This window comes from Amblyomma americanum, chromosome 4 (assembly GCF_052857255.1).
Source record: "Amblyomma americanum isolate KBUSLIRL-KWMA chromosome 4, ASM5285725v1, whole genome shotgun sequence".
Lineage (NCBI taxonomy): Eukaryota > Metazoa > Arthropoda > Arachnida > Ixodida > Ixodidae > Amblyomma > Amblyomma americanum.
The window spans coordinates 189,751,445-189,765,013 of NC_135500.1; the positions used below are offsets into that span (position 1 = coordinate 189,751,445).

General features: G+C 43.7%; 1 protein-coding gene across 1 annotated transcript in view; it reads left to right on the plus strand.

The window, feature by feature from the left end:
- Window positions 1-13,569, plus strand: part of cv-c (RhoGTPase activating protein) — a 307,048-nt gene that overhangs the window by 288,120 nt on the left and 5,359 nt on the right. The window contains 6 exon segments of the mRNA XM_077663993.1: window positions 532-662; window positions 1,813-2,004; window positions 3,567-3,680; window positions 8,258-8,418; window positions 10,359-10,484; window positions 11,094-11,273. Coding sequence (XP_077520119.1) covers window positions 532-662; window positions 1,813-2,004; window positions 3,567-3,680; window positions 8,258-8,418; window positions 10,359-10,484; window positions 11,094-11,273 — 904 coding nt within the window.

Consider the following 13,569-nt stretch of genomic DNA (forward strand, 5'->3'; position numbering starts at 1 on the left):
TTCAATTTGAAATGACATAAAAGCTTTTGAACATGAACATCTTTGGCATAATTTTCTTCCTTCTGGTTGGAATTTTGTTTTCGATCCTTAGTTACAGTGGTACCGGTGTCTCCTTCAAGTTTCTGAACATTAAGTTTTTGGTGCTTGGAATTGGGTGAAAGTAGGCCTACCTTTGATTTGAAATTTCTTTTAAGAGTGTATTTCACCAAAGGTTAACTTTTAAATGTGAGGAGCACTTGTAAAATTTCATTATGCTGAAGGTAGCTGCGATCAACTTTAAATCTGAGCAAGAGCATGGATTTGGAATTTAGGGCCTGCTTGTGGAGTAATTAATGCTACTGAAATATGTAAAAGTGTTACTTGCATTTCTTATAAATATGCTCAAGTGGTTTCATGTGAAGTGCTTTGTTTCCTCTTTTTTTTTTTTTTTAGAGAACACAACTTTTATGGAATTGCTTAGTAGGTATACCACTATACTGCTTTACACGAGATGCGCTTATTGTGTTGTTGGATCTCTGCTCCTCACCCCAGACATTCCAGAAGAGCTGCGACTGGACGCGCTGCAGGCAGCAGTCCTCCTCATTCCAGACGAGAATCGAGAAGTCCTCGAAACGCTCCTTGTGTTCCTCGACGACGTGTGCAGGCATGCGCAAGAAAATCAGGTACAGTAAACTTGTCTATTCCTTGTTTCATGGTGGCAGTGACCTAAAAACGTGGGACCATTTAGACTGAAGAGTCTGGCACCACGAAAGGCCCTTTGCTGGCACAGGTGGAGGTACAGCTGTACTCTTCTTGAACACTGAGACTTTTAATAATTTTGTAGCTGACAGGGCCTTGAATAAATTATATTGCCCTCTTCCATTCCATTCCTCCATTCTTCTTCTTTCCCATGCAGTCATCTTTCTTTAGTAGATTGATTCATTGCTCAATTTGAAGTCTTTAAGGTAGCGTTGTAGCCTGAATTCTATGGGCTATACTCTTTTATCCTGAATGTCTGCGCAGTGAACATTTTACCCTTGTGTTTATGACTACGGAACTGAAAGCAGAGAACAGCGCAGTGCCATTGGATCCAGTGTCGCAAATACTGCATATATTTGCTTGGTCACCCTTGTGTGCCATGAGCACGTACTATGGGCAGCAGAAGTTTACGGGATGCCTGTTCTCGGAACACAATTTATTGTGCCGTTGACTTGCAACTAAGTGTCCTGGTGTTGTTACCAGCGGACGAAGAATGCACGTCTCCTCGCACCTTGAGACATTTTAGGCGATTGCCTTGCATGGCTAGACTGAAATAATTATTTTTATCTGCACACCAGCATCCCGTAAACGTTTGCTGGTGATAGTGTATTCACCGATGCCGGTCTACTGGTACAAATACTTGCGCTAGGATTCTGTCTTTACCAAATGTTTGCTTCCAGCAAATCATGACAGCTCACACAGCATGATATAACAGAGTGGTCATCCTGATTTGAGTGGTTGCAGATAATTACTGGCAAATATTGTAATGATGGAGCAGGTTTGCTAAGTCAAACGTATGACAAGTAGTATGAAAATATGAAGTGTGCTATTGTGGAGACGAGACACTGCAAATTATGTAACGAAACCTCATGCCAGTCACTGCTGAAGGTTCTGAAAAAGTGGTGAACGTTGCTGTTAATTATTTGCCATATAATCGCTTTATTCCGAGCATTCTTGTATTTCATGGTGGACTAGGACCCGTTTTTATGTAAAATTATTGTTTTGCTATATATTAAGGTTCCTGGATGACACCTTCCATTGCTGCTCATGCTATTTCATCCCCCTCTTTTTCAGATGACCGTGGCCAACATCGCAGTGTGCATTGCGCCGTCCTTATTTCAACTGGCGGTGCCACGAAGCGCGAGTGCGAGTCCACGAAGACGGGCAACCACCGTAGGCATTCCCGACCAGCGCGAACTCAACGAGAACAGGGCTGCCCACGAGTGCCTGGCACGCATGATTATCGACCACAAGAAGCTTTTTCAGGTGACGTGTAACTGCCCTGTACAGTCAAGCCGGTTATATTGAACAGCATGATTCACCAGATGTGTTTGATATATAAAGTGGTTCGATATAACTGAACCCCCTTATTACGAATTTCAGTAACAAGTTTGTTTTGCATGAGATTGTGAGTAGTCGGGAGAAAATGATGGCCTGTGTTTCGTCACTCGTGTGCTCTCTCGATAATAGCCAACTTGATTTTTAAATCTTCACAGAGCAAGTTCCAGCCAGTTTTGAAGTATGCTGCAAATCCGATTTACTTTCTCCGCTTCGATGCTGTGGATGATCTCCACTTTGTTGGAAAGCGCCAGGGCTTGCTGTGTTTCATTTCCATCTTGCCCACATGACACACTCGCCTTGGTACTTGCAGGATGAAGTGCTGGAAAGTAGCAGGTACAGAACTGGCAGTAACTTGGGAACAGCCAAAAACGTTGGAGCAGTAGCACGGCAGGAGCGCAAAACGCGAATAAAGAAAGCATGCAGGACAAATTAAAAGGAGCGCAGCTAGCATGGTATCGTCTATATCATATAGCCCTTGCAAGAATCCCTTCTCTCCTGTCAACCGATGCCAGTTCTGTATGGTTCCTCCTTTTTCCTAAAGCATGATAGGCCCAGAGCTGCTTGAAAGTAGTTGGTTATAGGAAGCGGGTAGTTGTCAATTGGGAGTGATTCATTACAAGGCAGGGTTAAGGCACAGAGTTCAAAGAGGGCTCAGTCTCCCTTATCCAGCCTGTGGAACAAGGCGACTGGGCACAGCTGCCAGGAGCAGTGCAGTAGTGCACATGGGTGCTGATTGATTGCGTGCGCTCATGGTTTGATATATCCTATGTGCAGTTCGTCATAGAAAGTATATTTCCATGAGAGTTAAAAAGCATTGTTTGTTTGAAATAAGGCACAATTACACTACCTTTGTTCATTACAATTGGGTTTAAATGTAGCTACAGGTATATTGACACGCAGCAGCATTTCTTTTACCCTCTTGCTTTCCTTGTTACATTCGCTTGATTGGCCTCATCACATGTGTCTTCCCTGTATCATTTTTTTTTTCAATGTCTGTGAGTTTGGCTATAAAATAAATGCCACACTGTAACTTTTCAGTAGCTACATCGACTACAGTTTATTGTGCTCTACTAACACTGGGCTATGGTCATTCTCCGCCTTGCACCTCGCGGTTCTAACCTCTTTATAGTTTGATGCAGAAGCTGCTTGGCAAAAGATTGTTTTTAAATTTTGTGTCTGATTAAAAAACATAGCTAATTGGCTAGGACAGTGTGCTGACATAGCTTTGGCTATTGTGCTTGTAATTGCTCACCACTTTCATGGAAAAAATGTAACATTGTAACGTTTTGCATCTTGTATGTCCTTGGACTTGTATACAGTTCACGTGCAAATGTATCATGCAAAGTGCTTAACCTTTCTGGACATAAGGTGCCTAAAACTTGTGAGTGGGTTTTGTCGATTGCTTGCCTTGTGATAATACGATTAATTGGCAGCACACTACAGCAAAGCATGTGCTTGATGAGCAATGTTTGCACTGTTTTCTGCAGATTTCGCTGGAAACACTGCAGCAGTGCCGTCTTGAGCAGTATGAACCAATGACCTTGGATGAGCTTGGAAGCCTGAAGTCCTATCTTGAAGGCTGTCTCCATGCTCTGATCACTGTGAGTTCATCATGTTCATCATGTTTTCAGACATTGTCGGATGTAGTGATTTTGGTCTCTTTGGAACGGGACAATATAAGCTTCGCCTAAATGACAACTTTTGTGCGTTATTAGCAGGCAACATAAATGGAAATCTGTCATTAAGGAATATAGATGCCAAATTTTCGCTTGCACATTTTCTTTTTTCAAATGATGCGTTAGACATTAGTATACATGGATCACCCCGTGGCATTGCATCCCCGTGCGGCCATTAAATAGTTTATAATGGGATTTCTTCTTGATGCTGTTTTGGTTTCAATAACCAACCAATGGCTGTGACATGTAAGATGTGTTTATGTCATGTGAGGCATGAATAAAGGTGCTGTATAATTACTGATACATTCCATGGTTACTTGCAAATGAACGCGCTTTCTTGCCGAAAAATCCCTCACATTTTGGGGGGTGCATTCATTACGTAAAGTAATGCATTTAGCATTCAGAAAGCATTCAGAAACAAATTTTGAAGCTTTAAAAATGGGATAGAAAGTAAGTCGGCGGAATAATGCTTCGTGCAGTACGACTCACCTTCTAAATAAAACAAAATGCACTCTTCATCATGGTTTTCATCTTTGATAGCATAGTCAAGAACTTCTGTCTTCAACCCATGCGTATAACTCACGTAATGGCCAGTACAGTCGACGACCGAAAATTCGGACGGCTGATTTTTTGGACATGCTTGATTATTCAGACTTTTTCACAGCACCGCGACATGGCCCATAGAGCCAATGTATAAGTGCGCCTGAAATTTCGGACGTTCTGCAACTGACTGCTCGATTTTTCAGACCTCGTTCGCACTCGCCGCCAATACCGAAGCCCCCCCATAAAATGTGTACAGTGGAACCTCATTAATTTATAACTGCAGGAGAGATCGAAAACTTGATCAAAGAAAACGAAATTCAAGCTTAAAGGGAGCCTCTTAACTTGCGATGCTGAAATTCTGCATGAGTCTGCACATTGTGCCCCCGTGGTTTCGAATTCTTACTGTTCGTGAATGTCTTCCGCCGCACGAACTTGAACAGTAGTCAGAGTTCGCTGAACCCATCTGTGCCGAGTCTTTCGTCTCGAATACGGGAAGAGGTAGCAGTGAAGCGCGTGGGAGACATAAGGCTTCACGAACACAGCGAGCGCGGAAGGAAATGGTGGTGCATTTCAAAGCAAGGTCAGCATACCCGCGGCAAAGCGCACCGCAAACTTGACTTTTCTGTTGTAAAGCCATAAACAACTGGCGTTTCGATGAAAGGCAAGATGCCTCTCATTATGCGCAAGCCACCACAGAGTGCATATCGCCGGATACGATGCTGATTTTGGCTCTAGCCGCTAGGCGTAATGACGAGGCGAATGCCAACGGAGCGCTCTTTGGCTGTTTCTCAGTTCTTATTGTTTCGCCATCTTCTTTACCTCATTCCGGGCCCATCGTATTGCTGGTGCAGCGCAGTTCCCGCAGCAGCATGTTTGCTTTCCCGTTTAGACTTTGCCCCAACCCATGCGTTCATCGGCGACATGCCGAAGCACAGCTAGGCCGAGCTCCTGAAAGCGGTTGCCGCCCGTCGTCTTTGCACATGTCACGACGAAATTAAGTCATGAGGAGCTTTAAAATGTGTGCAATACAACTGACCCCTTCCTCCGGCATATTGGTAATAAGTTCGTAAATTTTTCAGAGAAATTTGATTTTCCGGACTGCCTGATTTTTCGGTCATTTTTGCGGTCCCTAGAGAGTCTGAAAAATCGGTCATCGACTGTAATGATGTGCAAAGAGAGCACAACTAGAGTTCACTCTAGCGGAGCTCACGCCATTCAGCGCGAAGCTTAACTACAAGTTGGTACAATTCTTAATGTGGCAGATTGAAGAGAGAAACCATTTGTGACTCCAAGCGAAATGGTCCGTTCTCTGTTCCATTGTTTGTTTTGTAGCTGGCCTTGCGCAAGCGCTCTCTCCATTGGCACTGCCTGCTCATCGTCATTTTCTACATGGCATTAATCTGGTGGTTGTGACCCAAGCAAACTTGTCTCTTGCATGCCCACAGCTGGCCTAGCACGAGCGCTTCATCTGGCGGCACTGCCCGCTCATCGTCATCTTCTGCATGGCAGAAATCCGTGCTTTCGCACTGATTCGAATGTAGTAAATGTTCTCTGCAGTTTCTTTTGTTATCGAATTTCGCATAAAACATTCTTAATAGGTGCTCGTCTTGTGGGGTAAGGTATATAGAAGCCTTGACATTCGACAGATGCCCTAGAATTGTTTTGTAACGGTGCCCACTAAATTTATATCATCATTAGCAGACTGTGCATCATAAAAATGGGGTGTGCTTATTGTGCTAGGGAAGAATAAATTGCACTTTTTGACTGCCTAATTAGGGGGTGCATTTGTTATATGAGCGCATTCATTATGCAAGTAAATACAGTAGTTTTAATTCACTACAGCACTTAAGCTTCCCTGCTTCAAAAGCTAGATTGACAACAGACGACATATCGGTGGCTATACTGCAGTTTTTTTCATGCCCCACGTGACCTAAACAAACTGTTTACTTGTCACAGCCACTGTTCAGATTATGAAACTGAAACCAATACAGCATGGGAGAAGAAGTTCAATTATAAATAATTTAGCAGTCATAGGCGAATGCCACAGGGTGATCCATCTATTTGTAATGTCTTATGCATCACTGCAGAGAAGAAAAGATGCAGCTTAAATTAGGGGCCTATATCAAGTCCACCGATAGTAATGAAATTAAGAAACTAGGAATGTAACTTCTGGGAATTATAACTTCTAACATATGCCTTCTAAAATAGATCTAATAAAACCCAGCTCACAAGCGAGAAAAAAAAATTGCAAATCACAGCTTGCTTTGCACAAATCACTCGAATATCTAGGCTATTTATCATGAATCTTCCCCATTTTTGTTTGTTTTAAACTCTTGTGAATTTTCTACCTTACCATTGAATGTTGATATAGCTGCAGTGATCTCGATTCTGTGATCACAGTCGATATGAACCTCGAGATGATAGAATTCGTAAAATTTTCTGGCTGAAGTGTGTTGTGTTCAATGTGCAGAATTCTGGGTGTTCCAAGCATGCTCCAGTGCTGCTAGGATTATACAAACGCAAGGGCTGCTACCCTACCTCGAGCACCAAGTGCAACCCACACATGGCCGACGTCACGATAGCCATTTGCGCTGTATGCACTGCTAGCAGTGAGCGGTGGCACGTGGCATAACTAAATTCCGTCAGCCGCAAATAGATATGAATGAATGCATTTCCTGTGCTTCTGCTCACGGGTTTCTTCTGTTCTGGGTGATACAGATTTCGGATGATACGAATACTTTTCGAGACCCCGTGCGATTCATATCATCCAGGTTCTACTGTATCTCATATTGTGACGCCGTGTGATTCATATCATTGATGTTCTACTGCATTTTGATATTGTGAACCCGTGTGATTCATATCATCAAGATTCTAATGTAATTCATAATGTAAAATGAGCAGATAGAAATGCAGATTAACTCGTGTTTTTTCCGATTTAGCCAGTGCTTTTAAGAACAAGCCATTGCACCAGAAGAGTCATCCACTGGTACTGACTGGCATGTTAATTAACAGTTTGATCGTTAATTTTGACACCTGTTATTTTGTAAATCTATATAATTCAAACTGCCGGCTCGGTCCTGGCCAGCGTCGATGTAAGGTTATTGTGTCTGATGCTTGCTAATTCGAATGCTATGGGTCTGGCAACATTTAATTCAAACAGGCTCTCGAAAGAAGGCCGCGACCAGGTATAACAGGCGCGGCAAGAGATCGTCGAAATAGCCCTGCTGAAAACCAAACCAGGATTCTATGCTGCAGAGTCGCTCACGCACCTCTGACGTGCGTGCGACAAAAGGCATGACAACTAACGAACAGCCCTGTCTTCGAGAACAGTCCCACCACTTTAGTTTTGTTTTCGCTTTTCTGAGCATCGTGCCAGCCTGGAGTGACGGTGGCTCGACCGGCCAGCATCAACATTTTGGACGCTGATTGGTGCTTCGCATGGAGTTTTCTCCCCCCTCCCCTTTTATTTTCTCGCTGCTTCCATCCGTGTGGTTCCGTTCTTCTAGTGTGCGGAAACTGCGCGCCGTCATGTGCCATTGGCTGTTTGTGCGGTGAAGCTTTCTCACATGCGACGGTGAAGCTTGCGAGGGGTGTAAAGCGGAATTGATGGAGCTCCACCTCGTTGCGGGAGGACCTGATGATTCTGGAGCAGTTCTGCTTTGTTGCTCCCGACATATGCACATGATAAAGCATTGATGGAAATGTGAAAAATCACCTTTGCCACACTGTTCTCATCTCAAAATCGGGCAACCATTCCCAATCTTTTGCGAAATAAGTTTACCGTGAAGCAAATAGCTCTCGACAGTTTTTTTTTTCTAGTCATTTGATAATTCGTACTTTCGGAGAATTAGCACATTCTCTCCGGTCCCTTGAAGTTCGAATTAATGAGCTGTTTGTTCAAGCATTTGTGCTTAGGAAAAGAAGGAAAAACTATACTCTTGCTCTCCATTCTTGAACAGGAGGCCCGAGAGAAGAGCAAAGGCTGGGCCAATGTGCAGCATGCTGACGTCGACTTGGCCTTCAAGAAACCTGGAGATGGCCTCCCACTGAGGCTTTGGCGGTGTGTCATCGAGGTTGAAGCTCCGCCAGTTGAGCTGCTTACACGAATCCTTCGGGAAAGGTAAGCTTGATATTCTCCTCAAGAAACGTAGCCAATAAAGTCTCCAGTGAGTGTGGAGTGCAGGAATTTAATTAAAAAAGTTTTTGATGTATGGGGACTGCAGAGAGTAAGGTGGGCAGATGGGATCAGGCATTTGTGGGATATGGCGGCTGCAGGTGGTGCAGGACAGGGTTGCCTGGTGAGTAATGGAAGGGGCCTTTCTTTATCCTGTAGTGGATGTGATTGGGCTGATAGTGACTTACTATGGTAATTGCAGCATATGAAGTTTAACCAGAAGAGCTCTGCCTGGCTTTCCAGAATAGATTCTAAGCTGCAATTTGGGATCTGCAATGTGAAGAACGTACAGATTTAGCATATGTGACTAGGCTGTTTTAAGTAATAAAATATGTAGCACAATACTGGATTATCAGAATAATGTATCATAGAATGGAGATGTTAATGTGGGGAGCCAAACTAATATTGAAAGTTATGTGCACTAGGGTCTTTGTAAAGTTGTAATATGCATTGTGCTGATACAACTACATGATACAAAAGCATGTATATGGTATTTACTTTAATGTAACAAGAGTCTCCTTACCGAAAATGGAAGTGCAAAGTCAACCCTCGCATTCTAATCTAATATTATATGGAGACAAAGGCACATTATGCCTTAATTTATTTAAATATTCGATGATGCGCTGCGCAGGTCGGCTCCCAGCTTCATGAAACGGAAAAAAAAAAAAGTTGAAACGCCATTTTGGTCACGGCAAAAAAAAGCTCCCAGCCGCAAATATTACTGAGGCAGCTTACACATATCAAAGCAGTGGCAGAGCAGTGAGAAGCTTATCGTCATAGATTGTGCACTCACACATGGAACATGAATTAGATGCATTGTACTGAGCAAAGGTGATAGACTGTGCAAAATGTGAAGGCCTTCGTTTTCTTTTATAAAACATTAGCAGACGCCCTCAACATTCACAGTGCCGCCAGTGTCCCACGCTACAGCAATATCATCTGCTTCAAGTACACGCAAAGCTTGCCATTACTATTTGGCATGTTGCTGTGCAGTGTTCTGACGGCTCCATGTATAAAACAAAGATTCGTTTAAGTGGTGCTGAGCACAGCCATCGACGTTTGGGAGGCATGTGCTGTTTGTGCGGTTTGGCGGCTGTGTGAAGTTCTGTTTTTACGACGCGGGGTCTAAAGCGCACAGTCTCCTCGGTGACAGCACTGCGGGACTCTGTGCCTATCTTCGTATCAATAATCTTTGCGTGGCTCTCTTGAAAAAGAAGGGGCACATAAAAAGCCCAATTGTGGTAGCAACTGCCATACTGTGGGCCTCGCCTACTCATGAAGAGGAGCCACAGGAAAGGCACTATTTGAGATGCTTTTATTAGTAAGCTTCCACCTAACTTTTCTATATTGCGGCCTCGTTTCTCATATTACGTTCGTTTGCCCTTTTTCCCCCCTGTCTCGTGCCCACAATACCGACCTTCGAATTACAATCATGGTCGGGGTAAATACGGTATATATACTATACCTGTGCAACTTTTTGCGCTCAGGATCATATATTAATATTTGTGAGAAGCTTAATGCTTCCTGTGCTATTATAATGACACCTGCCATCTAGTTATCATGACAGTTGCCAGCTATTGAAAGTCATGCTTTAGTACTAGCCGTATGAAAAAGATGCTTGTATATTAGAATCAGTGAAATAAACAAAAAGAAAAGATAAGGGCAAGTTAAAGAAAAGCATAAAACAAGCGGGTGCTGTGTTTTCCTGCATTTTTCCTCACCTTCTGTGCCTTTGTTATGTTTATTTTTTACTGCATCATTGTAGAGAGATTCATTTGTGGTCCAAACCTTTCTCTGGACCTGTCCACTTAAGCATCTAAAACATTATTTTTGATCAGCTGTTTTCAATGTCTTGCTTAGTTCCTACTTTTTTTCTTGGGCACCAGGCACATTTGGGACAACACGCTCATCAAATGGCGGCACATTGCCAAACTGGACAAGCAAAGTGAGGTCATCCAGTACATCTGCGGCTCCATGAAGCCACACGCACCGAGAGACTTCTGTGTGCTCAGGTGAGCACAGCGTAAAGCGTGGCTTTGCACCGCACCTATCTTTGCACCATACCTGTGGAACTGCACGCTTTGCCATAATCACACTCCCACCCTTCGCTGCTCATTTCTGGAACGTCCGGTCCATCATGCAGTGTGCCTTCAAAAGCAATAAATTTACCCGCAACCCCTCTCACAACCCCAGGGGTCCACGCACTGGCTCCGTCTTGCGGCCTGAACCCGACGTTGCAAGGCCTTGTCTTTCGGCAATCGACCATGGTGCAGTCCGCTAACTGCCATTCCTGCATACACTTTACCGCATTAGTTTTAAAAACCAATCCATTCAAACGGCGCATGGTTGGCAGCTGCTTGAGGAGCCCCGACATAAAGCTGCAACGAAAACCAAGGAAGGCCAAGCTGCGGCTGCTGCGTGTGCACTGCTTGAAGGCCCCCATGCATAATGGCCCAAGATCTTAACTACAACGTTCCTTTTCTAATTAATGATGCCTGAAATTCACAGTTCATGCCGTATGTTGTATAACGTTTAGCATTTCCCAGTTTCCCAAGTGTGCAGTTTTTTTTTCTACTGGGCACTCAAAATGTCTCAAATGTGCGTTGCGTTTGTGTCTCCAGGGCTTGGCGTACGGAATTGGCCAGGGGGTCCTGTGCACTGGTGGAGCTCTCGGTCAATCATCCGGATGCCACTGTTCTGCTCCGTGGTGTCAGAGCAGTTGTGCTTGCTTCCCGATATCTCATCGAGCCTTGTGGAGCAGGCAAGTCAAGGGTCACCCACATCAGCAGAGTTGACTTCAGGTGAGAAAAATTGCGCGCTGTGTTTGTGTTTGCATGAGTGTGTGTGTGTGAGAGAGATTTATGCATTGCAACAGCTTTGCTGCTTGTTTACAGTAGCTTCATGTTTGGTAACATTCTTGCGAAGGCATCATTCAGTGTGATGCTATTCAGTTTTTCCCTTAATAACATCACAACTTTGCATGGAAATGTTTGAAGAAATTTCCAGGACAAGTGTCTCCCGTACGAAGTAAAAGCTGCAGTTCATTTGTCTTTAACTATTTGGAGCCGTGAAAAAAGCAAGTTGGTTTGAAGACAGCCCCATCGTGAGCTACTACAATCATTTGCTTCCACTACCAGTTGGAGTTGTCATTCTTAATTAGGGTTCACATTTTCAGACAATTTTACTACCTCGCTGTTCTTTTAAGACATTAAATGCTAATGAAAGAAAAACTGATGCTGTTGTCTTTTCATACTTGTCCTAGTGAATTTAATGAATTTTAGCTTCCACAACTTGTGCTGTGACAGAATAGTGCACAGTAGTGGGTGCTAGATTGAGCAATAGCAGAATGAAATTTTCTCTTCGTTATACACTGCTAAGCAAAGAACTTTTGATCTTGTACTTCAGCATGTTCTGCTAATATGATCTGCTTTTATTTTAGCATTATGTATAGAGAATGTAGAATGCATCAAATGACATGGTGAGAGTATTATCAACTACACATGACTGTTTCACCTTCTGAATTTCATCTGTTGTCCTGATTCTAAATGGCTTACAAAGCCTTTTATTGGCATGTAATTTGATTTCGAGGCAGGAGAGAGAAAATCTCGGAGAGTAAGCGGAAGGAGAGGAGCATGGCAAGCTAGCTTGATTGTGATGGCTCTAACTCTGCAATTAATGAGTCTTTGAAAAAAATGTCCGCGGCCACACATTCTAGGGACGATGCCTGACAACCAGTAGGTTAGAAAATATTTTCAACCGGAGGGTGGCCAATGGCTCTTTAAGGTGTCTTAAATGTGCCCATAATTTTGCCTTTCATTCTAGGTGAATATGTGGGTTGATAAAAGTGCATTTGTACCATCGCAGTGTAGGGTCTAGAGTAGAAGTAACAATGCCCAAGCAGAGCCTCCATGCTAAAAGTACTGTAACTGAGTACTATCAATAAATGCACCAAGGTACTTTCTTAAATATCTAGTGGTGATGGTGGGTAGGAGGGAAAGGGTAGAAATGTGTCTAGACCTTTAGACCTTGCGGTTAAGTGTGAGGACCCATATTTTGTAAGGTGCAAGCGGGGTGGGGGGACTCATTCAGCCGCCTTTGACAGCAGTGCTGCCATCCATATCTGTGCACACTATTCCTGTTTACAACTACACATGGAGTTAATTGACCACATCCATAATAAAACACTATGAAATAGTAATTGTTAGGACATTCCCTTCAAGTTGCTGTAGGGCATAATGTTCTTAAGCACTAGTACTGTGCTTGTGCCTTTTTGTTCTGAACGCGGTTGGCCCTAAAAAAGACATATTAAACACCACAGCGACAAGTGGCACCCGCTCGGATGGCAGGCTTCACCACACTACACAAGTGACTGGTGGTGGTGTGGCAAGCGTTTGTGCTATGGTTTGCGCTTTAATCTTGTGCTAGTGTTCAGATCTCGCAGTCGCAAAGAAGATAGAGCAGCAGGGAGGGTTGGTAGCCATGCGGTCAGCACGCGTTACGCCTCTCGCATCTGTAGACAGTACCCCGCAAGCAGTGGAGTAGACGGTTGTACCATTGCAGTAACCATCCTGCGCTGGTATCGGCTGTCACGGAAGTGTTGAGAATGCGGTGAGAACGCGGATAACCTTCGCTTTGACGTACCATTTTCCACGCTACACAGCTGTGAGCAGGGAAGCCACCCCAGCTGGCTTTTGACCACCTGGCGGTGCTGTGCAGGGAAGGCAACCTAACTGGGACACAGTTTTTTGCGACCTCCGAAAGTGCTGCGAGCTCCTTCGAAAACGCTGCTGAAACTTGCAAAAATCTTTCCCCGTTCCTTTAATAAACATTGCTTCAGTTGCCGCCCCTTCAGTATCTAAACTTCGCTGCTCTTGCATATGTTTTTGATGAATTTTATTTTACCAATTTTGGCTATATCAATCTACTTTACGATTTTTTAAAGTGTTTGCTGTAATGAGGTTTGAATAAAATATGTTCCGCCAAAGATATATGCTGCACCATGGTGCAGTGCAAACAGTGCAAGCAGGACGTTGAATTGAATTCTTTTTATTAAACTGCCCTTTTTTGTTTGTCTGAAAAACCGCTAGCCAAAGTATC